Source organism: Dermacentor silvarum, chromosome 9, assembly GCF_013339745.2.
Source record: "Dermacentor silvarum isolate Dsil-2018 chromosome 9, BIME_Dsil_1.4, whole genome shotgun sequence".
In the NCBI taxonomy this organism is placed as follows: domain Eukaryota; kingdom Metazoa; phylum Arthropoda; class Arachnida; order Ixodida; family Ixodidae; genus Dermacentor; species Dermacentor silvarum.
In genome coordinates, this window is record NC_051162.1 from 68,063,929 (window position 1) to 68,088,577 (window position 24,649).

Sequence of the window (24,649 nt, forward strand, 5' to 3'; positions counted from 1 at the left end):
AGAAGAAGAAGAAGTATGTTTCACTTTGCTGTGAGGTGTCTTTGCTGGTGTCTGTGGTGAGATGCAACGACCGTTTGTAGAGGGACGGGCTTCGTCAGGTATTTTGCCTTTCACCCTTCTCCTAAAGTGTACCTGTATAACTGTTACATTTTGAATAAATTTCACTACAGTTGAATTCATTTTGTATTTGATCGGTTATTTCTTATACGGCAATGCTCACTCTAATGAATTACGTTTTTAGCAAACTTTACGTATAACCAGTTACCTTATCGATGATACAAACTTTAATAGCTTATGGAGCAATGACCATTTGAGTTTGGCGGTAAGTACAGAAAAACGCACGATGATTTGATACGAAGCAGACTCACGGATGTGCGTGTTCAAACAGGCCAATTCAGGTGCCCAATTTTCTTCTCTTCCTTTAACGCTCTATGAAACATCGGAAGATGAATAAAAACCACCGGTACTGTGGCTCAAGAGTGGTGGTCACTTCGGAAATTGATGCGAAGAAATCGCCTAAGAGCACTTTTTTCAGCTTTTCATTGCCTCTAGCGGTAGTGTCTTCGCCGATCAGCAGCAATAATGAAGAGTTGCACCTCACAGAGGACTCAGACGAGAGCATCGCGGCATTCTGTGTGTCCGCGTGTTCCACATAGAAATAAGGAGTAGCGATGAAACTCACGGCTTCTGCAGATTTGGCTGCAACTTTCCCGAGTGGGGAATGCGTTGCTCCTCGCCAAGTGACAGGAGGCGCCCAGCCTGCATTCGCGGGTATCTGGGTCGTAGTACCACGTGTGCTTCGCCGGTGGGTAATTGGCACAAGCCACATCTTCTTGAGGTTTAGGGAAAAGGCAGAAGGACTCTGCAATTGTGAAAAGAAATGATCATTGAGGTTTGCTCCTTTCTTGACAATCGCTTATAAGCTGCCTTGGACGTTTAGTTTTTAAAATATATTTTTGGCTGTAGGTAGAGCGCTGACGTTGCAACGACTACATTAGGATTTCATTATTTCTTAAGAAATATTTTGTTGTTGTTTAGGCTAAGAGAGAACAATTACGCAACTGCTTCACCACATCATAATGGTTGCCAAAAGCAAAGGAGAAAGATGAATACAACGAATAATAATAACCGGTTTTCTTTGCTCGAAGGGTGAGATGTAAACGGAACTAATGTAGGCAGCACGAATGTACCTATAAAACAAACGTTACGACATCACACTATGCTAATGTGACAGATAAGTGCTCTTTAACGTATGGATATAAATTCTGCCTCTTCGGCTAATCGTTTCTCACATTACCGCATTTGCCAGAGGCCCGCATGCATATCTTGAAAACTTGTCCTTCGGGCGCAGTCTACTAATGCATTATGATATAAACTTTTCTTTGAGCGAAATATGAGAAAATATTACGTTAGTTCTCCTCAAGTACCCGGGTGTCTAGCACATTTGCCTGCAAAATTTCAACAAAATTTTCTTTATTATCAACGAACTAAAACGCTAAAAGTACAAGGTTTCTAAGCATGCACTATAGTTCGCGACTACATCGCTGTAGCCAGGTCGTTCAAATAGCGCGCCCTTCAAGAAAGTGTCCAAGGTTAGTTCCCAACACTTATTGGCTTAACCTGATGGCGTATTGTGCGGTAAATATCGCTCTACATGCAAAACAGGAACTGACATCGATGCTTCTGAGCAGTACAGTATTGAAACAAATAATGAAGTCAACAATATTGACGCATTTCCAGCAGCCCCCATTTCGAGTGAAATTGTCGCTTGCTTCCTGTGAGAGCTGAAATGTTCGGTCATGTTTTTCTGAATTGACCTACAAAAGGATGAACTGCTTTTGTCTCCTAAAGTGTGTTTAACTTTCCAGTTGCGCTCTGAAGGTCCAACGCAATTAGCTGGTTTGGATGCTCCGCTGAGACTGTTCATAAACGGTATGCAAAACACAGCTGCAACCAGACCAACGCCATCTCAGCCAAACTTTATTAACACGGAGGTCAATACCGTACCACATATACATTCTGCATTAGACTTCAGAGTGAAGGTGGTCATACAAGCGGCTGTGATTTTATTCTGATGCCTGCCATTGATTTTAATGAATAATACCATGATTGTGATGCAAGTAGATAGCCTACGTATATATATACAGGTTCTTATGTAGTAATTTTTCGACATTTAGGGTCTTATGTGACTTCTCGCGTACTTATCGCGAGCACTGATCAAGTTGGACAGATAGGACAGCAGGCGCGTATCCAATAGTAGTTTTGCATCATCATTCCATTATTCCCCCCTATTTTTTATTTTCTCCTTTCCCTTAAACCAAGTGGAGTGTAGGAGGCGAGATACACGCTTCTTCCGCCAGTTTCTCAGCTTTTGCTCCCAGTAAACCTTTTGTTTCTTTCTGTGTTCTTATCATCAAATTCAATAAAGCCAAATCATCATGGCATAGCTTAAAAACCTGCTAATCCGACCACTCTCTCAGATTATGTTACATACAGAAAATAGTAAAAAAATATAAATACTGCTGACAAACTTCACAGCAGTGGTGGATGTCATGGATTGCGAGATAATTGCCATGATTGTTTATTACGCTATTGTATTGACATTTTTAGTGTACATATCATCAAGGTTCATGCGAGGTCGCTGAGAAGAATGGTACACTTCCTACATTTGGCACTGCTCGTGAGACTAGTGATAGAATCAAGGAGGTTGTTTGATTGTGTTCTCGTGCGCGCGGAGAAGGAGTTGAAGTAGGCATTCTATTGGCAATCGGCCGTTCAACCGTGAATTCGCTAGTGAATTTTACTGAGAATGTTGTATTTGCAGATTTGCAGTCAGCCAGTACGAAACGTGAAACTCATTGACACAAACTTTGCACAAATCCCGATTTCTGATACATACACCCTCAAAACATGCTGTTGGCGCTGAACCTTATTGTTTTTGAAGCTGCATTATTTCACAGCTCGGAAACTACTACTGACAATAATTGCTGATTTGCGTTGATCCTTCACAAGTGTCTCAATGCAGAGGAGCAGTTAGCAAAAGGTTATGCTTGGAGTGATGTCTGGCTTTACTTCTGCAACCTGAAGATGCCCCCTAAAGGCACTACTTAAGAGCTTGCTAAAATTGTTTTATTTGTTATCGTTTCAACTGAAATCCCATTGCTTATCCGCTCCGCATGTACTCTAAAGATAGTATAATAAATCGGCCTTACTGTCTCCATTCAACTGTTCCTGTTCTTCTGAGACAAACATGGAAACAACACGCGGTATAAAAAAATTTCTTGGGATGAACAGAAGAGCTTTGGTGCCTGGTCTCCTGGTAAGTTTTGCTTTCATTGTATAAAAGTAGGTGAGTAGTTCACAAGCATAACAGATATAGCTTTTTTATCAGAATTAGAACGTCGATGGCTTCTTCAATGTAGTTTTCTTTCATGCTTATGTTTCTCCAGAATCAAAGACTCTTGCACCGCGACCATATCTATCGCAAGTGTGAAAAAAAAAACCTGTTCCCTCGCTACGGCACACACACTTCATTGAATCGGACATTGTGGGCGGTTTTCAAGAATTTTAGGACTTTTCTTAGACATGGGAGTTTCAAAGAGGCTTAACGCAATTTTTCTACCGAACGAAAGCGTTGGAAAGAGCAGATAAATAGAATCTAGCTACATTCTGAAACATATAACGTCTTAATGTAAATTGTGCGTGAAGCGCGCAAGCGTGAAATTATCGCAAATTAGTCCCGTGACCTAATCTTTCTTACTTGATCAGAAGCTAAGCAACGAGATAATGAAATATGAACTTGTACATATAGCAGTTATAATTTTTGGCTCCAGACTATTGCTGTATTACGTCGCATTTTGTGGGAGATAGCACGAGAAATCTCCAGTAAAACTAACATTGGGACCATGAATATTGCGGTTCGTTTTTATTCTTGCAACTGTTCTGTCAAATTGACTGTGGTGCGTTTTGAATGAAATTATCACAAACAGATTTTCCCCGTTCTTTCAGGGCAATGCTCACTCTCCACGCGAAGAATTCAGTACTGTGATTCCCATATGCTCATCTATTATGGTATTGTGGAAGCAATGGTTTCTCCCAGCGTTACTCTGCATTATCTGTCAGGTGTTGGATATTTTTTTTACGTGAAACATTCTTCGAGTCTAGCCTGTTTTGCATTTCACTGGGAAAAAAAGAAGCAAATTTTTCACTGGTTCACGATATTGATGGTCAATCAACACTGTCACCAGCATTTTTCTTCCTATAAGAACATTGGTATCTTTCCACGTGAGCTGTGTCCGATGCTATGAAAGAATTTCAGTGCTTTGAAGCACCAGTAAGCAAAATAATGTTGGAAAGTCTGCAAATAGAGTGGGCCTTTATTATCATCCTTTACTTTCAACTTCTCCCTTGAGTCTCGGCCCTTTTTTGTGTTGCCTTGTTTTCCGTATGTCGAATCCTTGTTGCGGCCAAAGTCAATATAAACCAACTTTCCTGATTGAATATTTTGCTTCTGCAAGACCTAGACATTCTTATAAATGGTGGTACTGCAGTTTCTCTCCCGATGCTTCACTCAGATATTAAACCGACTAGGCATGCGATGTGAGAGCACTGCCGCCATAACCGCTTCTCGCATCTGTACATTTCTTTCTTAAATTAAAAAATGACACTTTGTTCCCAGTATATTTGTTCGTTTGCCTTCAGCCTATAGGTGGCAAATAAGATGACATTTTTTTCCGTTAATACCGCGCAATCTTCACTGAAGGACTGAAGCCTTATCACGCCACAGAAGGTTGCTCCTGCTTCATTGATCTATCATTAGTGGTGAAACCGACTCTAAAGTTAACACTGCCGTACTACTGGCTTTCGTGTAAATTCCGGATTACTGCCATACCATCGTGAGCGATTCCCGCACGGCAATCAGCAATTACATCAAAGGTTGTATTTCAAAACAAGCGCTACGCATCCTAAACCAAGCCCCTCACTCACTTGAAAAGCAAATCACTCTCGTCTGGTATCGAGCACACGCTGGCGACGCACATCCGCACCTCACCAACCTCAACGAGGTCGCTCATTCCGTAGCACGAGGCCTTGTCAACCGCGCCTGAGACAGCGCAGGTGCACCCGCGGAACGCGATCGCCTCACCAGCTACAACGACCTCACGAAATCATTCTATCTCAACAGAAGAACCTTGCACATCCCTCATCACAGGCTGAACAGAGCACAGGCAACCACTCTTCGCCTGTTACAGACAAACACGTACCTCTCACTAACACGTTACGACAGGATCTACCCGGGCACCTACCCTAGTAACATTTGGAAGATCTGTAAGACGAGGCAGCATCGCTTCCCCACATGCTATGGGAATGTAAAAGCCAATATCCGACAAATAATACCGTGACCCTCTCGTCGAGATGGCACGCCGCCCTGCGCAGCTCCCATCTCGACGACCAACTCTGGGCTACCCAGCAAGCCTGCGAGGCGGCGAAGAGGCAAGACCTCGATGTCCCCACGTGGGAGGCCTAGGCCCAGCCAACTAAACTGCTGGTTTAAATAAACGTTTGTTGTTCCTCCTCCTCCTGGGACACTCCTAACCGCTTTTCGCGTATGTTCTGACGCCAGCGTGGGGGCAAGGTCAAAGAAGTGTTACATATTCGCTAGTATAACCAACTCAGATGCTATTTAATTCCTTATCAAACGGTGACCGCGACCTGTGAACAGGCTTTAGAAGTCTCACCTGACGGGCAGCTTTTTTCGCAGTTGCTCCTCCGAATGAAGCTGTTGCCGGACTTTGGACAGACGAACATCCGCTCGCACTTCTTGGAGTCCTAGGTTATAAACCCACCTCTCGACCAACCGACCGCAGCCGTACGTCGGTGGAAACGTGTAGCACACCTGGCTTGGAGCAGGCACTGGCGCCACACCTGGTGGAGGAAATAGGTGGCGCGGCTTAGCGTTATTGATGTTCAAAATTGATAGTGGTTTGTGAGTTTGTCAGGATTGTTTGTTGTAGATCTTGAAACACTAGTGCAACGCAAACAAGTCGTGGAGATTAGAAGAACAAATGAAGAGGCGGACATGGCGCTAACCCTGAGGGACAACGCGGTAAGCATTGCACCCGGTCGTAGTTCTAAGAAATCAAAGTTCGTGTAGTAAGTTACCCGTGTGTTCATGTGATCTTGCTGTGTCCTCGTGTTGTTAGCGCTACTCTGGTATTATATATATATATATATATATATATATTTAATTAGCAGCAATAAATTTTTATGTCTACTGCAGGAAGGCGGCCTCTCCCAGCAATCTCTAATTAGCCCTGTCTTGCACTAGCTTATACCAATTTGCGCAAAGTGGTATGTGACACAACTATACTTTTTCAGCTGGATTACTCAAAGGAATGGACATAACTTGGAATGACAATCAAGGTGCATAATACAATGATTACGAAATTTCACTAATTGACTTTTTACTTAATTACCTTGGGCACACATATTGCAATAATCAAATTGAAAACAGTGATTACACAAAGAAAATCCACTTAGAACTAATTTCTAAACTAGCATGATTTGTGAGAGGAACCCATTCAAACTTACGGTAAATGTTAACTGTTGTAGCGCGTACTTTTTTATAAAGAATCCTTTTCATGCACTGAAGCAAAAAAAATTGCTGGAACAAAAATGCATGTCGTCGCGAACTTTGCCAAAGTATTCTCAAAACTGGTGTCATCCTCACAATGTTCTTGAAGTGGATATGATTGTCGAAGTCATCGGCTAAAATTCGGGAACTGCGAAATGTGCAGTTAAATATAACTCACAAAATTAATTAGCGAACTATAGGTTGTTTACTCAAATATTCATTTTCATTTCTCGTGCAATCAAAGTCCGCCCTTGAGAGTAATCTCGCTCAAAGTATAGAGTTGTGCAACATCCCATGGTCCAATTTTACAGCGAAGCTGTTACCTCTACAGCCAAGGAAATTTTCGTGTCGGCGTAAGCAAAAAACGCCAGGCTACAAATTGAATACAAACAGCATATCTTCTTTGAAATCAGGCATACAGCATAGAGCTCCGTACTCGTTTTCAAAAGAAAAACCACAAAACAAGCATAAAAAATCACATGATGGATGATAAGGCGGTTATGACACAATGGCAACACCCTCTAACGTGTTCCGGTAAAGGATCAAGTTTGCAGCGGTTTCGAAAGGGGTTGACGTCGTTCAAAACCCTTGTGAAACCAGTGTCTCTGGTTTCACTCTTTGTAGAGCCATGTGTGTGAATTCCAGTGGCGTCACAAAGGGCAATTGTTGTGGGTGTCGTTTACTGCGTTCCTTCTTTCGCGTGTGTTCCCCGGCAAAGATTACGGAATGCGTAAGCTACTCTGCGTGGTAAAGTACCCAACAGCACATAAATTACGTAGTGACGTCACCACGGTCTGGCAACTCATTCAGTTCATTCCAGGCTACCATAGTTAGACCACGGAAAGTAAGGACGCCAGAAGAACAGCGTGAATATAATGTGGTTGTGAAGTAATAGAGGGTATGGTTACGTACGTTTCACTTACAAGTATCTGGTTTCTCTCTTTGTAGAGCCACGTGTGTGAATTCAAGTGACATCACAATGGGTAATCGTTGTGGGTGTCGTTTACAGCTTCGCTGTCCAACCACCACAGCGTGGATTGGCGCCACAATTTTTTTTAATTCCTTTAACCATAAAAAATTCACCCCGTATACGAAAGATCCGCCAGCAAGCTACGCCAAATTATACAGCCGCAGACGAAAGGCAAACCCGCACAGGAAAGACGCTCGGCTTCCAGCTCATTTATTCTCACAAAGATGCTTTAGCCTTCCTCACAGGCTGCTCCCTTCGTGGTAATTGAGGAGCATCGAAACCAGGAGCTTCTAGACCGCGTTTTCACTCTGCTCTCAAAAGGGATTTTGGCAGGCTGTGTAGACACAGCTGGTACAACGCCTTATCATGTGAAAGCCCTTTTGAAGCAAATCTAGGATATTCTATTGGCCAGCCGCGAAAAATCAATATGCGATATCCAATCGGATTCAATTAAGGGCCCTCCACCAAGACTGGTTCAAAAATGAATGCTAAATCTAGAATAATTATATTACTACACCAAGTGATACAACGCGGACTGAACAGGTGCTTCGTCATGGAGAAAAATTGTCCATAGGCACTGTCCATCATGTGACAGTCACACGTCGTACCAATTACAGCCGCACAATTCACTTATGCGGCAAGCAGGTGTATAAAGTCACCAACATAACTTTCCGATGCACTAGGAAGTAAATTACATGCTGTGGCACGGCAAACATAAAACCAGTTATTAAGCTCACAGACTTGAACTAAATTCTTTAGTTGTCTTCATTATGTTGACTCCAAAGGAAGTACTTACGCCTTACGCAGATTCTTTCGCATTCTTTGTGTGTGGGGAAGTTGTTTCCCCGATGGTGACAGTTGATGTCTTTGCGGCAGACTCCCTGTTGTGGGTCGTAGTACCATACAGTTCTTTGTCCACTGTCGCACAGCTCCGCTGGTCTTGGCGCATCACAGACGTCGACTTCAGGAAGAGAAGAGAGATTGTGTGGTTGGTTGAACGACATGATGCAGTTGCACGAAAAAAAAAACAACAAAGCACAAACGACCTAATTATCCTGAACATGAGCGATGCACAGAAATATTGTTTGTGCTGAAATTTTCAACGTACATAATTTCGTAATCAGTAGAATATTAAAAAAGCTAATGGCTGTTATGTTTTTATTATGTTTTTTGGCGTAATGCGATACGGTTCGTCACTACTCTGTTTCAAAATCTACAAAATTGGCGGACTAGCCAATTTTACTTTTATATACGCCAGATTTTATTTGTTTCATTGCTAGACGTTTTAAAAAATCTACGCCAGAACATACCACTGCTTACTCTATAAATTTGTGATGGCATAGTCCGAGAGTGTCATATCTCGATAGCTTTGCGCGCTTGCTTCACAGGTGACCTTGCACTGTTAGTTTGAAAGTGAAGTTTAATTAACTCGAATCTTTTATAAGCTTGAGATTCCGTGCATATTATGACACGCTCGCGTAAGCTCAGCATACCTTCAGCTTTCTGTTAGTTACAACCAAAGTGGGTTAAGGCTGCCTATAATGCTACAAAGGAATGCATGACCGAACCTCTGTCTTTCATCACTGTAACCGCAATGCTTTAACCGTTAAGCCACGACCACACGCATCTTTCTATCGTGCCAAAATTGCTCTTTAAAACATCTGGCCCATCCGTAGTGTGCCAGTTTCTCACATTATTTTCTTGTGACAGCTGACGCTTTGAGACGCTGTGTTAGCCTGCACTGCCTTGGAAGTCAGTTGTTATATTTCGTCACAGAAACGTGACAGCTCCAAAGTGGGTGAGGCCAGCCTTAACGATTTTGCATTAAGAAGGCGTGCGCTGCTACATGTCTCCAGATTCTACGTGCCACGCCAAATATGCGCTGAAAGCAAGACCGAGTTGTTTCGCTCCTCACGTCCCACGATTTGTGACGTCATCTGGGAATCTCATTATTCGCCGCTGCACCAGAACCTCACTCTTAGAACGGCAAGCATTACTTTTTCGCAGCCTTGTCATTTATAGCGATTGTAAACTGGAGCCGTTCATCAACGACGCTGCGAAGCAGGTAAAATAGTTGCTCGCACCACCGGCTTTCTGACAATTCGGCCACCTAGTCGTAACTGCACACTGCCAAAAATACCCGCCAGAGAAGATAGCGGTCCAATTAGTAAAAATAAATACGGGTCTTCAACCTGTTCAACATCGCAACGATCTATTGGAGATATAGCCAATATTATCGCTCCTGAATACTTCTTTGTTTTCAAAATTGGCGCCCTCTAAGTGCACGCCTGTCATGCTCTACCCCACCTTCTTTCCAGGTATTGCAGCGTTTACAGAGAAATCGTAAACTAAAGAAATATATGGCTACGCCTTAGACTAGATACGCAATGTGAAATATATTAAGTAAGCCACTCGGGAATTATAGCGCTTTAATAGACAATGTGAGGAGCATAGAAAGTTATTGAAATATGTAGTTTTAAACACCACAATGAAATTCATGGGCATTGAGGGTTGCCTCCAAAGAGGTCTCGAGCAACGCCTTCAATATTTCGGTTTCCGAGATGCACCCTAAGGTCGCCCCACGAGCAATTTTCCATTCCGATCACATCAGAATGTGACTACCATTAGGGGGACTCGAACCCGACCCCATGTGCACCAGAAAAGAATGTTTTGTCAGGTAGAAAATTTAGTTACTCTCACCTGCTCGGCACTTGGAGACGCATTCCGATCTCGTGACGAACGCGTTGCCTCCGGTGACACACTGGTGCGACTTCTTGCACCGATGAGTTCTTGAGTCAAAGTACCACTGGCTATGTCCAGTGGTGTTGGTACATGGCACTGCCACTTTGTCGAAGAGGCAGAATGAATCTGTAGAAAAATTACGTAGTCGTTAGAAAATATCTGATTGCTTCGCATATCTGTTTGCTTCGCTGCAAATGACGTCGAAAGATGATAGTCTTCTGCCGCCCCTGATATGTAACACCTTCTTTGTCCCCCCTCCCACCCCTCACGCACTTCCCCTCCCCTTTCACTCCTCCCATGATGGATGCAATGGAGGTTTTGCGGAATTCAATTCAAATTTCCCCCGTTCACTCTGCTTTTGCGCCATCTGTTGGGGCCTTTTATTACGGTTGGCTTAAAGCCTACTGAAGCCGCGGCTGCAGTCGGCTTGTTTTTTAACGCGTAGAGTCTCTTCGGCACCATTTCTAACGCGCTAATTTTTTATTTACTAACGTAAAAACCAGTTCAATGTGAAGCATAACTGCAAGTCGGCCTAGTTCGAACAGATCCATTTTCTTAAATTTTTGGGCGCAAACAAACAGGGACGAAGAAAAAGGAGACACAAGGACGAGCGCTTTCTAACAACTGATTTGTATTATGGAAGAACCACCAGCTTAAATACCCACAGATCTGCGCAATCATGTCAATATAACACCTCATGAGCGCATAAAATAACGCTTGTCATGAAATGTCGCTACCCGGTCAGCATAAAAAGCAGCAATGTTCATAAAACAAGCACTAAAGGCGAAAATGCGTTAAAGATATGGACAGGAGCGAATTCTCTTTATCTAACAATGAAACAGAAGGATGACTGATGCATTTTCCTTTAGTTTTTTAATCCAGTGAGCTTCCACAAGTTCAATGCGTATTCTTAATTATATGAACGCTGCGGATCACGGCTATGTACTTCTATTTTGCCTCAAATAGGCCTGAGGTTTCTATTGCGCTGCATAATGTTGACGTCCCTTACAAAAATTTTTGTAGAAAGTCTATATAAAGTGTGTAGACATTTGTCTATGAAGTCAACAGACTTTTAGTAGACATTTCTTTAAACTAGTCTACAGACAGTCTATGGACTTATGGCCATACACTAATTGTAGACTAGTCTACAAAATGTCTGAGTCTATAGACTGCCTATAGACTGTCTATAGATCAATGAAATTTCACTTTTGTAAACAAGTGTCTATAGAATGTCTATAGACAAATGTCTATAGGCTTATATAGTTTTGCTTTTGTAGAAATAAGTCTATAAAATGTCTATAGACAGATGGCTATAGACTATCTATAGACTATTCCTATAGACCAGTCCATAGACAGTCTATGGACTTATGGCCATACACTATTTGTAGACTAGTCTACAAAATGTCTGAGTCAATAGACTCGCTATAGACGGTCTATAGATCAATGAAAATTCACTTTTGTAGACAAATGTCTGCAGAATGTCTATAGACAAAAGTCTATAGGCTTATTTAGTTTTACTTTTGTATACATAAGTCCATAAACTATCTACAAACGTCTATAGAGTATCTATAGACTATTCCTATAGACCAGTCTATGGACAATCTATGGACTTATGGCCATACACATTTTGTAGACTAGTCTACAAAATGGCTGATCTTATAGACTGACTATAGACGGTCTATAGATCAATGAAAATTCACTTTTGTAGACAAATGTCTGCAGAGTGTCTATAGACAAAAGTCTATAGGCCTATATAGTTTTACTTTTGTAGACATGTCTATGAAATGTCTAGATACTATAAACTATTCCTATAGACCAGTATATAGTCTGTCTATGGACTTATGGCCTTACACTTTTTGTTGAATGTGGTACAGTCTGCCTACAGAGAGTTCCTGTAGATCAGTCTATAGCTAATCTATAGACTTCAGCCTTACAATTGTACAGGGTGTCCCAGCTAACTTAAATTTAGTGAAGCTGTTGAATGAAAAATAATATTAAGAAAAGACGCTGCAATAAGATCCGATTTTAAGACCTATGGCGTGCATTCGGCCGTGAATTCAGAGGTCTGACCTGTAGGTCTTTTTATGATCATATATCTTGCACCGTGTTGTTTTTTAACCTTTCATTTTCATTGACCAGCTTGGCTAAAATTACTGGGACACCATATATACTAGATAATACACCACATTTTGCCAACTATGTTTCGGCAGGCAATGTTATTCTATAAACACTCGCTGCTGGGGTTTGCTAATAAGCAGTTTATTGGAAATGTCTACAAAAGTTTATTGTACCCAGTATGCGTATGGGAACATACATAGGGAACTGTACATAGAAAAGCATGCATGCAGATGGAAGCAGTCAAAAATCTAAAATGTATGCAGCCGTGAATCATTATGTAAAGATGCATGAGCATTTGTGTAATTGTACATTGAAGAAAGTTTAGTTGCATGCAATGCATTCGCTTGAATGAAATCTACTATCTGCAAGTTAGTTAAAATTTTTGTTTACATATGGCAGCAACAAAATTTTGAACGTATATTATGCATGTGCACCTGTTGCTTCCCATCTGCATTTATGCATTCATGTTAATAGATTATTAATGATCCTGAACCAGCTGCACTCTCATATGTTGCAGAAACAAATATTTCAAGCAATTCCACTAGTGCAGACTCATGCAGTGCAACAAAGAAAACAAGTGAACCGATATTGAAATAACTGTTTTTATTGAACGATATAATACATTAATTTATTAAAATGCATGTCTTATGCTATCATCAAAAGAGAATATTTACATATTGACAGCTGCTTCCCCTTGGCGAGCATGGTTGCCAGGCTGGCCTTGACCTTCGTGTAAGCCGTTCCGAAGGTGCTGCAGGTGCATGCTGCAAATATGTAGATACAACAATGTGAGGCAAAAATAACAAATGTGTATTTTTTGTACGTTCATTAAGCAGCTTAATATATTCGCTCAAACCACTTAAGTCAATCCTTAATACGGTTTAACTATGCCTAATGGCTGCTTGTCAATACAAAACAGTACAATCGCATAATGTTTCACTCTACCGTATGGTGAAAATTAAACTTACAATTGCTGCTGGTGCCAGCAACAGTATGTTACATTTTTTGACAAGGCCATATGACACATAATGTACTTAATTAGCCCAAATGACCTCTATATTAATTGCTGAAACTAGGCTACCCAGTTGCACTGCTTACATTTTTGGCTGGTAATTAAATATACCCGCGCGGAATGATATGCTCAGAAGAGTGACTGGAGTATTTAACGTATCATGCCAAAGATTGTAATTTATTTTCCTTAATACACATTTAAATGTCTTTCTCGTACTCTTAACTGATACATCATTGGCCATAACTTCAACAGAAGGCAGATGGATTGATTGTGTCGATATGGTCACTTAGTTTCCTATAGATAATCATATCTTTCTGGAATGCTGACACGGTTGCAAGTTAGGTATACCACATGAGCACAAGAAATACCCCGTGAGCACTTTCTGTGTTGTGGCACGACACATATGCACCTTCTGGGAAACAAAACTGAAACTGTCATTACAATGAATGCTATCACAGTAAATAATTGAAGGCGCTCTATAACAAGTATTTTTTTCTGGAGTTTCGAGGTTCAGGACACTTACGTAATGCAAAAAGATTGAATAAGAAATGCCCCCCCCCCCATGTCAGCATGCTTCACTTTCATTTCTTTTTCAGAAAATCGTACCTATTTGTAATTTTTGGGAGGTGAAATGATTCAAAAATATGTTTAAGGACAGCGATTCTCTGGAAACATTGTATGGAAGTAACAAGACAGCATACCTATGTTGACATTTTCAATTTCCCTGGTGTTTTTCCAAGCTATCCTTGGCTGTTTTCATGAAAATTCCCTGGCAGTCTATGACACCCGCAGTTTAGGGACAATAAAAAATATTGTGGGTTAATGCTTGCCAAATTACTGCCAGTACATAATTATAATTATAACGAATAACACGTCAGTCACTTGAAATGCACTATTAGATTCAGCTGAATTCAAGCACTTGTTTAATAAAGCTGACAAGGGCTTGGCCAAGTTCGTAATTCATGGCAACACGAGCACAGCACAGAAAATCCTCAAACTCTCCTCAAACCAATGGCTTCAGTTTCAAACGTGTTAAGGGTGCTTCCCCGAACCACTAATTTATTGTTCTCCAATTCTTTCGGTTAAGTTGCGAAGCTGCGATTGACTGGGCTTATTGCGAGTTTCGTGCTCTGAAAACTTTTGCGGTTATATATATTTATACTGGTTGCCAGGAGTCCCATAAATACTCCTACTTTTGACTTACGAAAACGGCACCACACGCAGCTGATGCATGACCCGCAAACACGGCCTTTCATCTGAGTACGCTAGCATTTATTCAACTGTACGTCTCTTTTAGACAATTCGTCACTCTAGCACAATTTCGAGGTATATACATAAAGCGCTTTAGATGAGTTTTATTAGACAGGCAGCGCAGCGTTTATGGCCGCCGATCGAGCGCCACAAAACGAGACCTGCCCACAGTACGCCGCTTATGATGTAATAGTTCAGCGGAAATCCGCTAGGTGGAGATAAGTAATTAAAGAGAAACTGAGACTTCCACCCAAATGTAGCAATTCGCTACTATGGAAACCCAACTGGGTTCCTCGAAAGAAAGCCTCGCAGTTGAAGAAAAAAAAAAAAAAAAGCCGCCTGGTTAGCTCAGATGGTAGAGCGGCTGCCCCGGAAAGGCGGTGGTCCCGGGTTCGAGTCCCGGACCAGGACGAATTTTTCTTCAACTGCGAGGCTTTCTTTCGAGGAACCCAGTTGGGTTTCCATAGTAGCGAATTGCTACATTTGGGTGGAAGTCTCAGTTTCTCTTTAAGTACGCCGCTTAACACACACAGTCCGCGCTTATTTCTGCTCAGTATCCACGTTAAACACAATGTATTTCCCTTTTCACGGACATTGACAATGACGGTAAAATGAACAAGCGCGAGCGATCGCTTGCCGTTAAACATTCCCTATAATAGAATCGAGAACCCGAGCGCGTTTACAAACCAAACGACAAATCGACAGTACGCCCGAGTCGCCTACATTACATGTAGCCGGTTCGCGCTACGAAATACGCTCACCCAGTCATGAGCTAGTGACGGAAAACATATTCGTTAAAACTTACCGTTCAGTGTAGTTGACGTGTGATGCCACAAAGTCGAGACGAATACACGGACACAAAGGTGCAGGCAGCTCACCAGCAGCAACAAGCGTTGACTTGCCTGGCGCAGCCGTTGAGAATTCGAATCGACGCGGAGAGATGGCGCGCCGCCATTGCTGCCGCTGCGCATGCGCAAAGGCTGAGGCCGCCGACGGCGTACGTGCTCCGAGAAACCCGAGCGCCCCCCCCCCCCCCTTTGCCCTTTTCTTTTTTTTTCTTTTTTTTATGGTCGCGCTCTCTCTCTCTATGCGTTCCATGCGCGCGAAACCGGTTGCTTTCACCTTCCATTTTTCAGTTCTTTCCATGGAAGAAGGAAATGCCTTGGCGCGCTGTATTACAAACGCTGTGGGCTATCGCATGGAGCAAGAGCGCACACTTGGATGAACGCAGTGTTTGTAAAAACCGTTAGCACGCAAGTCAGGCGCTAGCATTATGGCCAACGACGATGAGTAATGCAGTGCATTTCAAGCATAGCTTCCAACGTACTGCCAAATAAGGTACCTGCGCACATGTTAGTGCACATTTGTCTGTTCCGGTGATATGTCAAAGCAATCAATACACTAATGACGCACGCATATGCTCGGCCGCACAGGCATATAGCACCTGGAAAGGCCTGGGTGGGCTCAGAGTATCTGGCGCACATTGTAAGTGAACGAGAAGCTTTAATGAATTTATAGCGCGGGATATCAGTCTGCGAAAAACCACGCGATAATAGTGATGCAGCCTAGATATGGGGAGAACCTAAAGAGTATCTGAGAATCAGACGACACATAAGGCGCACACCTCACGCGCGACATCGGTTCATCGCACACTAGCAAATTCTGCGTTGTCAGCTATACACATTACAAGTCTCTGTGCTGTTAGCTTGATGCCTGTTTGTAATCCGCTTCTTGCTAAAACTGGCATTCATAAAATCTATTTACATGATTGGATCGGCAGTTTGTTTTCTTTATTTTACTGCCGCAAACGTAATGCTATGAAAAACAACTGTAAAGACTGTCTTGGGATTGCCGAGAGCGACTACGGAGGTCATATAATGTGGTGAACAAATGCGGAAGTATATACACCATATCTATAATAAACTCTACAAAAAGGCTTTAAAGGAATGTCAGCAGTATATACAGTCCCAGTGGCTTATATCAAACGTTGCTCCGTATTATCCGCCTGTACCTCCACTTGGTTACAGCGTACACGGGTTGGGCCGAGTTTAACGACTTTTGTCTATAGACGGCAAGTAAATCTGGAGCAATAAGACGTTTACAATATCGGCTGTCCTTTAGTTCATCTCACAGCTTACCGCAATCGGTATACGGTCTGTTCGCTCGAGTTAACATGATCTTTGGTGATGTCCCACCCTATAGCGTTCATCGGGGGGGGGGGGGGGGGTGATATAGGAAACCATTAAAGAATAATTTCAATCACATAGAAGTATATATTCCGCCTCCGTGTGGTTCTCAAGGAAAAATTATCGTCGGGGATGCATTCCCGACTAACTAGGGTGCCAGGCCCCGAGGTTACATGTTAAAAACCAGTGCAATACTGGATGAAACTCGGCGAGCAGACTCTTAAACACCTAATTATCTGGTAAAATAATAATTAAGAACTGCGTAACTCAATGACAGAGATGCCATGGTGACCTTTATTGCTTTTCTCTGTAGACGTTTTATAAACTGGCAATCGGCTAAAGTAATAGCGAACAGAAAAACTTTTGCGTATAAACGGTGTATATAGACTAGAGCACTGCACGGGCCGATTTTTCAGCCCGGGCCCGGCCCGGGCCCGTTTTTACGTTGGGCAGCCCGCCCGAGCCCGATCAAAACTTTTATGGCGAGACCCGGGCACGGCCCGGGCCCGGAAATAATCTACGTTACCCGCCCGGCCCGGCCCGCCACCCCTTTACCTTAGTTAGGCCCGAGCCCGGCCCGAGCCCGACTCGGAACCGGCCCGAACCTGGCCCGAGACCGAAAAATAATGTTTTTCAGAGTTGAGACGCCCGAGAATAACTCGCTGCACGTTACATGCACACTACCAGAAAGCCCGAGCCCGGCCCGGGCCCGCGTCAAAAAACCCGAGCCCGTCCCGGGCCCGGGTCAAAAGCACACGCCGTGCCCGAGCCCGTGAAAAAACTGTTCTACCCGGCCTGGCCCGGCCCACGGGCCGGGCCGGGCTCGGGCTTTCGGGTAAGCCCGAGCCCGTGCAGTGCTCTAATATAGACCGCGAATATAGACAAAAAGCACAATTTAACGACTTTTGTCAAGACTAAATTTATAGACGAGGAATAAATAAAAGAAGTAGACACCTTATCAACTTTCGCCTATAGAAAATCTGTAAACCAGGCGTATACAAAAATAATCAACACCTTATCGACTGTCGCCTATAGACAGTCTTTAAACACAGAATGAACAAGAATAATAGACACGGTATCGACTTTGGTCTATACGTAGTCCATAGAGCGGAAGATCACAATAAGAAACAAACAAATTATCGACTTCTTTCTGTAGACATAACTATAGAATGGAAGTAGACAAAAATAAATAAAAATCTTACTTATTTTTGTCTATAGACAATTAATGGACAAGAATAGAGACCGTATCGAATTTGTTTCTATAGGTTGTCTATAGAGAGGAAGTAGACAAAAATAAACAAACATCTTATCGACTTTTTTCTGTAGACAGACTATAGAATGGGAGTAGAGAAAAAGAAACAAAAATCTTAATAACCTTTGTCTATAGACAATCTATAGACAATGAATAGACAAGAATAAATAGAGATTTCATCAACTTTTTTCTATAGATAGTCTATAGATAGGAAGTAGACAAAAATAAACAGACAACTTATCAACTTTTCTCTGTAGACCGACTATAGAATGGGAATAGACAAAAAGAAATAAAAATCTTACTAACTTTTGTCTATAGACAGTCTATAGACAATGGATGGACAAAAATAAATAGAGACTCTATCGACTTTTTTCTATAGATAGTCTATAGAGAGGAAGTAGACAAGAAGAAACAAACACCTTATCGACTTTTATCTATAGACTGTCTATAGAAAGTGAGTATACAAAAAGAAATAAAAATCCTATCAATTTTTGTCTATAGACAATCTATAGACATTGAATGGGCAAGAATAAATAAAGACTGTATCAACGTTTTTCTATTGATAGTCTATAGAGAGGAAGTAGACAAGAAGAAACAAACATCTTATCGACTTTTTTCTATAGACTGTCTATAGAATGTGAGTAGACAAAAATAAATAAAAATTGTATCAACTTTTGTCTATAGACAGTCTATAGATTATTTATCAACAAAAGAACAAATCTATAAAAAGGCAAAGTTGTCTACAAGTAGTGTATAGACATTCTACAGACAGTCTAAACTCATTTTTGTAAGGGGTGTATGACCCTGTGCCACCAGTGGTAGTAGCTTGGTTGGTTTTGGCCGGGCAGTTGAATCGAGTGACAGACAGACAGACAGGCAAGGTTTTTTGCGTTTAGGTAGCCCAAGAAAGACTATCGTCTTTGAAGGAACTATCGTATGAGTCAACGTAGATAATTTTCCTAATCAAATATCGCTTTCTTACGATGAACTAACGACAATCTCCACATCATGCCTTGATTCGTGGCTAACCTTATGCGCGCGATCTGAAGAGACAAAACTGTTTGCTCACGAATTTGGCGACGACACCAAATCATTACCGAGTAACAGCTAGACAGCAAGAATAAAAATTTTGAGGACGCTTAAGCTTCGCCTTCAAGAGTGGAACGCGATAGCATTCAAAGATTCATGACTGTTTGTCAGGCGTCTCAGCAGCTGCAGCTTTCTTTTATTCTGCACCTTCGCCTCGACGTGCCGCTGCCGAGGAGGCGAGCGCCATCTGGATGGTGTTTTTGCAACGAACTCCGACTGGGGCGCGCCGCTGTATGAATGGTAGAAATGCTGGAAAACGGGTTGGTGCTTGAGGTGATGTGTAACAGAATTATGCTTTCTCGTATATTCAAATTACAATCCGACGCTATCATACCTGTAGATTGTGTTTAAGTCGTACTTTACGACTTTCTTGGCGCATTTTACTTTGAGAAATTCAATTATTTTACCAGCGCCTTTGCGTCACACGAAGGGCCTGCGTGGTCGGGATGTTACGGGTGATTTTCTTACCCGCGGATGCCGACGCCGAGACCGACCCCGAAGCAGGATTTGCTGCGACATGGGGCACTTAACGCTGTCGCGTTAATAGGCTGAAACTATGTATCACACTACCAAGAGGGTGATGTCTGATGACTCACACCGCCTACGCCGATGAGGCGTGCGCCTCATGTGATCTCGATGACGCCACTCCGCGCGCGGTTGCCGTCGCCTGCACCAACCAACGAGACCCGCTATCTCTTCCCCTTCTAGTCGTCTTCCCTTGCCGCTTTTACAGAGATAAAATTAAGAGATAAAGATCAAGGAGAGATGCCCAAACGCTAGACTACCGTGCATGTAAACAGTGGTGTAGCCTACCCACTTCGAAGGGGATGGTAATACAAAACATAGTCACCATTGTAATTATCACCATCACCATGTTTAAATATTTCTTGCAGTGACCCAAACAGATCGTAGTTTTCGGCACCAATCGGAGGGCTCAGAAGATCCGCAATAAAAAAAAATCGTACTTCGTAGACGCCAGAACTGACTCCCCGTTACCAGGTTAATCTTCTGGGAGAGTTTCTTCTGTAGTCGTAGCAACCACGTAGCCACGACCTACACGACTGCTTCGGGCGCCGAGCTTGCTCTCATCTCCATTGCTTTTATCATGGTTGATAAATGTGTAATGAAAACATCGAATTTTCAACCTGTTTCGTCGTTCTGAAACAGATCGCTGGAATTACCGGGCAGCGGTTCTTTGAAATTGCCAAGACATATAACAACGCCGGATAACACCGTAGTTTCGTATCAAACGATTTCTTTTGGCGCGGAAACTCGTTTAAATCTGGATAAGCTTGAAGGCAGTCCTGATCTCCAAAACTAGTAGGCAAATGGAGGCACATTTGAGGCAGCGCGTAAATGAGATTGGTCAAGCGTGTCGATCCTGCTTGACATATGGATGGTCGAATAATTATTTCATTCGATTAACGAATAATCGTTAATCGTTTTATCCTTCAATCGATTCATCACTTTCGATGCAGGGTCTTTCATCGAATAATCGAAATTTTGCCGGGCCCTTTCGAGAAGGCTGAAACGCAGTTATCTACATTTGTAGGGCCCTATTTTATTATTTGAGAGGTGGAACCAAGTTTGAAACACAAGCGTATAAACGTTTCCTAAAGGTAATGTTCACCTTGTTAAAGACAAACTATAGTTGGCACTAGTGGCTGTTGACAAGATAAATATATGTTACAAAATGGCACTTAGTCCAGAGTGAAAAAAAAAATAGTCGGCCTTACCACTCCGCGAAGATTTATTACTGGGTTAATCCCTAGTGTTCAATAAAGTATTTCTCAATTATGAGGTTACACACACGTTCGGCTGCGACGGAGAGAACATCACTGACGGTATGCCCGCAGTTCGCCGTCGTTCGGGACATCGAACGCAAGCGACCCGCAGGTCGCTTGCGTTCGATGTCTCGAGTTTGCTCGGCGGCGTGGTTAGCAGATTTCGCCTGCCACTGCCGTTTGCGATTCTTCGAAATAAAATTGCTTCAAAAATTAAATCCGTCCGTCATGTAAGACAATGAATGGCTCATACCCCCTTAAGCAATGGCTCATAGCTCCGTAAACGCGGCCTCCCCATTATGACGAGACAAGAGAAGTGAAATTCTACGCTGGAATGGTTAGCGGCTACACAGCCAGCTACGGAAGCAGATGACGACGACTAACGCGGCAGCAGTGGCACGAGTGCATGCGGAGCACGAGCACGAGCGCAACTCGAGGGGCGCCAACGAGCCAGCTGCGGAAGAAGACGACGACGCTCAAGCGAATGCTGATGATTATAGTTTCGTGTACACAGGCGAGTTCGCCTAGCCATATACAATTTCGCCTATAGTTGGATACAACTTTAAGAACAGCACTTGGCAAAAAAGGCAGACGGACCGCGCGGGGTTGTGTTACTCCGCCAGCCAATCCGAGCGGTATTGGTGAAAGCTCCTCCGCGCTTCTGCGAAATGTGTTTCACCGTGCACAAGTTTCTTCCACGTAGGTTCTAGTTCTTTGAGCCAGGTAGCCGCCCCTCCGACCTCGTGAATTGGAATGCCAAGTATCCTGACGTGGCGTTGCGGAGCTCTCTCAAGCTTCTGGCCAGCTAGGTACAGCTCGACTTTTTCCTTTTCTTGCGCCGTGCCACCGGGGAGGATGTACTTTGTTTTGTTTTTTTCCGGAGACAGCTGCATGCCTGTTCCGTTCAAGTAATCCATCAATGTGTCGAGCGCATGCTGCATTGCCTTGGTTGCTATTTCTGTTGTCTTGAGAGGGCCGCCAGGTTCCGTCTACAGTGTCACGTTGTCCGCATAAATGGTAAAAGCGGGCGCCGTGAACCTGTCGTAGACGCACAGCCAGTCTTCGCATGACTAGATTAAACAGCGTAGGCGATAAAATTGCGCCCTGAAGAACACCTACATTGTTCGTGAATGTCCTTGGACATGTGTTTTCACTACGGATCTCGAATGTCCGATGCTCCAGGAGCGGTTTCACATTGTTCCAGGGCACGCTTCCAGGGCAAAATTCCAGTGCGCGCTTCTTCGAGCGCCGAGATTACGGCTTCGTGTGTGACACTGTCGAATGTCTTCCGTAGGTCCGCGGCGACCAGGATGCCGGGAACCTTCTGCCTACCCCGCTGCTTCCTGGTGCAACGATGGAGCAAAAAGAGGCTGTCTTCAGTGCAAGGGTTTGGTCTGAATCCAGTCTGACTTGGGTGAAAGTATGGTTCGTTGTTACTTTCCTAGAGATGGTAGGTGAGCCGTGTGAGGATTAAGCGTTCGAGAAGCTTGAAAAGTGTTGGTTTCAACGGAATAGGCCGCAAATAGGCATTGTTTGCAGATTTGCCTGGTTTTGGGATAGGGTTCACCACAGAGTGCTTCTACTCGGCGGGAATTTCACCGGATAAGCAAACTTTGTATATCTCTTCCTTTAACTGTTCTTTTCCTGGTTCGCTGACGTTCCGCAACAACTGCCAGGTGATACCGTCCTTGCCCGCTGCACTCTTGGCGTTGAAAGAATCAAGAGCCATCATCAGTTCTTGCATAGTGAAAGCCGATTCGATATCTGCGTCCGACGTGGGAACCATACTTTGGTAAATTATAGCATCAGGTGGTAGGTCTGGCTGAGGGAAGAAAGTGAGCGCCGCCTTCGCTTCGAACTCGGAGGGTGAACAGCCAGTAGCCAGCATAACATTCCCGACGGTATTGCACTTTTTTCTCTTTCCAGACATGCCCTTGAAAGTGGACCACAGCTTCCGTGTCCCAGTCCGTTCGTCAAACGAGGCGCAGTGGTCGCACCATCGCTCTCGGTCAAGTTCCTTAGCATAACGACGCGCCCGCGCTGTCGTGTTACGATCCTTGAGCAAGTCGACGTGTTGCTTCCCATTCTGAATGTATACCTGATGTAACATGGCTCGCGTGTCCCACAGATGGAGGAGATGCTTGTCAGGTGTGGGAAGATGCTCGTAAACTTCAATATTTCTAGTGGCTTCCCGAGCTGCACTTGAAAGCTTCTCTAGGAACAGTGCGTTCGTGTCGCAGGCCTCAAAAGAGGAACGGAACAAGTCCCAGTCTTCGGCTGACGTCATTCTTTCCTTCTGTCCGGTGGCCTTCGCCTCGACTTCAATCCAGATTGGGCAGTGATCGCTGCCCATTGGGTCGGCGCCACACCTCCAGTCATTCACTAGTCCCGGTGTTGTCCAAGTCAACCTTAATTCTGAAAGATCGTTTTGTACAGATGTACATGTGTAGCTACCTGTTTCTTGCAACGCCTCCAGGTCACACGTGACATTCACACTTGATATGCTTTACAGGTGCTTGTTTGCTGTGCTGGTTTATCACATGGCTAACATATTTACAATTAAGGGGAAGCTGTTACTCGGGAGCTCATATCTAATTATTGGGAACAAATAAAAAATTTTTATTGTGACAGAAATTATACAGCCCCTCGAGGCGAATTTTTGCACTCGTCGTCGCTGGCGGCGCCGCCGTGAGGTGCTGCATAAATTCCAAATGCGGCACATCGTGCCTCGCATGCCTTATGCAGTGAGTGTGAGGAAAAGCGCGTGAGGGCGGGCCAAGAAGGATGATGTCCTAAAGCGTTGTCCTGTCGCATGCGCAATAAGTGCGCGCTATTGCGGCAGGGCAGTTCAGCTAACGGTAAGGCATTAAAGTGCGTACTGGGGTGGGGAGAGGGGGAGGAGAGGCGCGCGTCTGCTTTTCTAGCCACGAAGTGGCTGTGCATCGCTCTCCCCGTGCCTGAACGCATATGGGGCCTATGCGTTGCATCTTGGCGAAAAGCGGCGGTGGGTGTAAATGCCGTCCGAAGCGATATCACCTGTCGTTCATGCGCTCTGCCTTCTCCCACGCCTAGTCTAGGAGGTCACCTAATTTGAAGTTTTGGAGACGTGTTGAAGCGAAAGGGAGTTCGAAGCGTCTGTTGTCTTCTGTTTGTGCTCTTAATTCGGCAGCGTTTTGACAGCGAGCATTCACCGTCATCAAGATGACATCTGCTCATAGTTTCCTGTGTGCGCGTATCATAATGCTTGTTAATTAAATTATTAACGAAATGTTTACCGTTTTTGCAAAGAAGATAAAACTTCTGTATACTGAAAAGCCTCTATAATTCAACCTTTTCTCTCAAGCACAACAAATGTCATTAAAATTAGTTCAGCGATTTTCTCATAAGGGCCATTTTGCTTTTTAGAATATTTAAATAGATTAATTCGCAATTTGCGCCAAGCTAAAACTTTGTCTTAGGAGTAACATATGCTATCTATACCACAGACTGATATAGGATCAAGAACTGAGACATCAGTTCTTTACACTGCTTCTATTACAGCTTCCTAAAGCCCACAAATTTCTTAAATGCCCTAATTTGTGCTCCTGAAATTGCTATAATGTTAAGGAGGTTCT

General features: G+C 43.4%; 1 protein-coding gene across 1 annotated transcript in view; it reads right to left on the minus strand.

Moving 5' to 3' along the window:
* Positions 1–24,649, minus strand: part of LOC119465295 (papilin) — a 51,937-nt gene that overhangs the window by 3,385 nt on the left and 23,903 nt on the right. Inside the window, exons 3-6 of the mRNA XM_037726088.2 lie at positions 10,302–10,469; positions 8,398–8,562; positions 5,736–5,922; positions 683–862 (exon numbers count right to left, since the gene is read on the minus strand). Of these exons, the coding sequence (XP_037582016.1) occupies positions 841–862; positions 5,736–5,922; positions 8,398–8,562; positions 10,302–10,469 (542 nt within the window). The 3' untranslated portion in view covers positions 683–840. The remainder of the gene's footprint in view (positions 1–682; positions 863–5,735; positions 5,923–8,397; positions 8,563–10,301; positions 10,470–24,649) is intronic.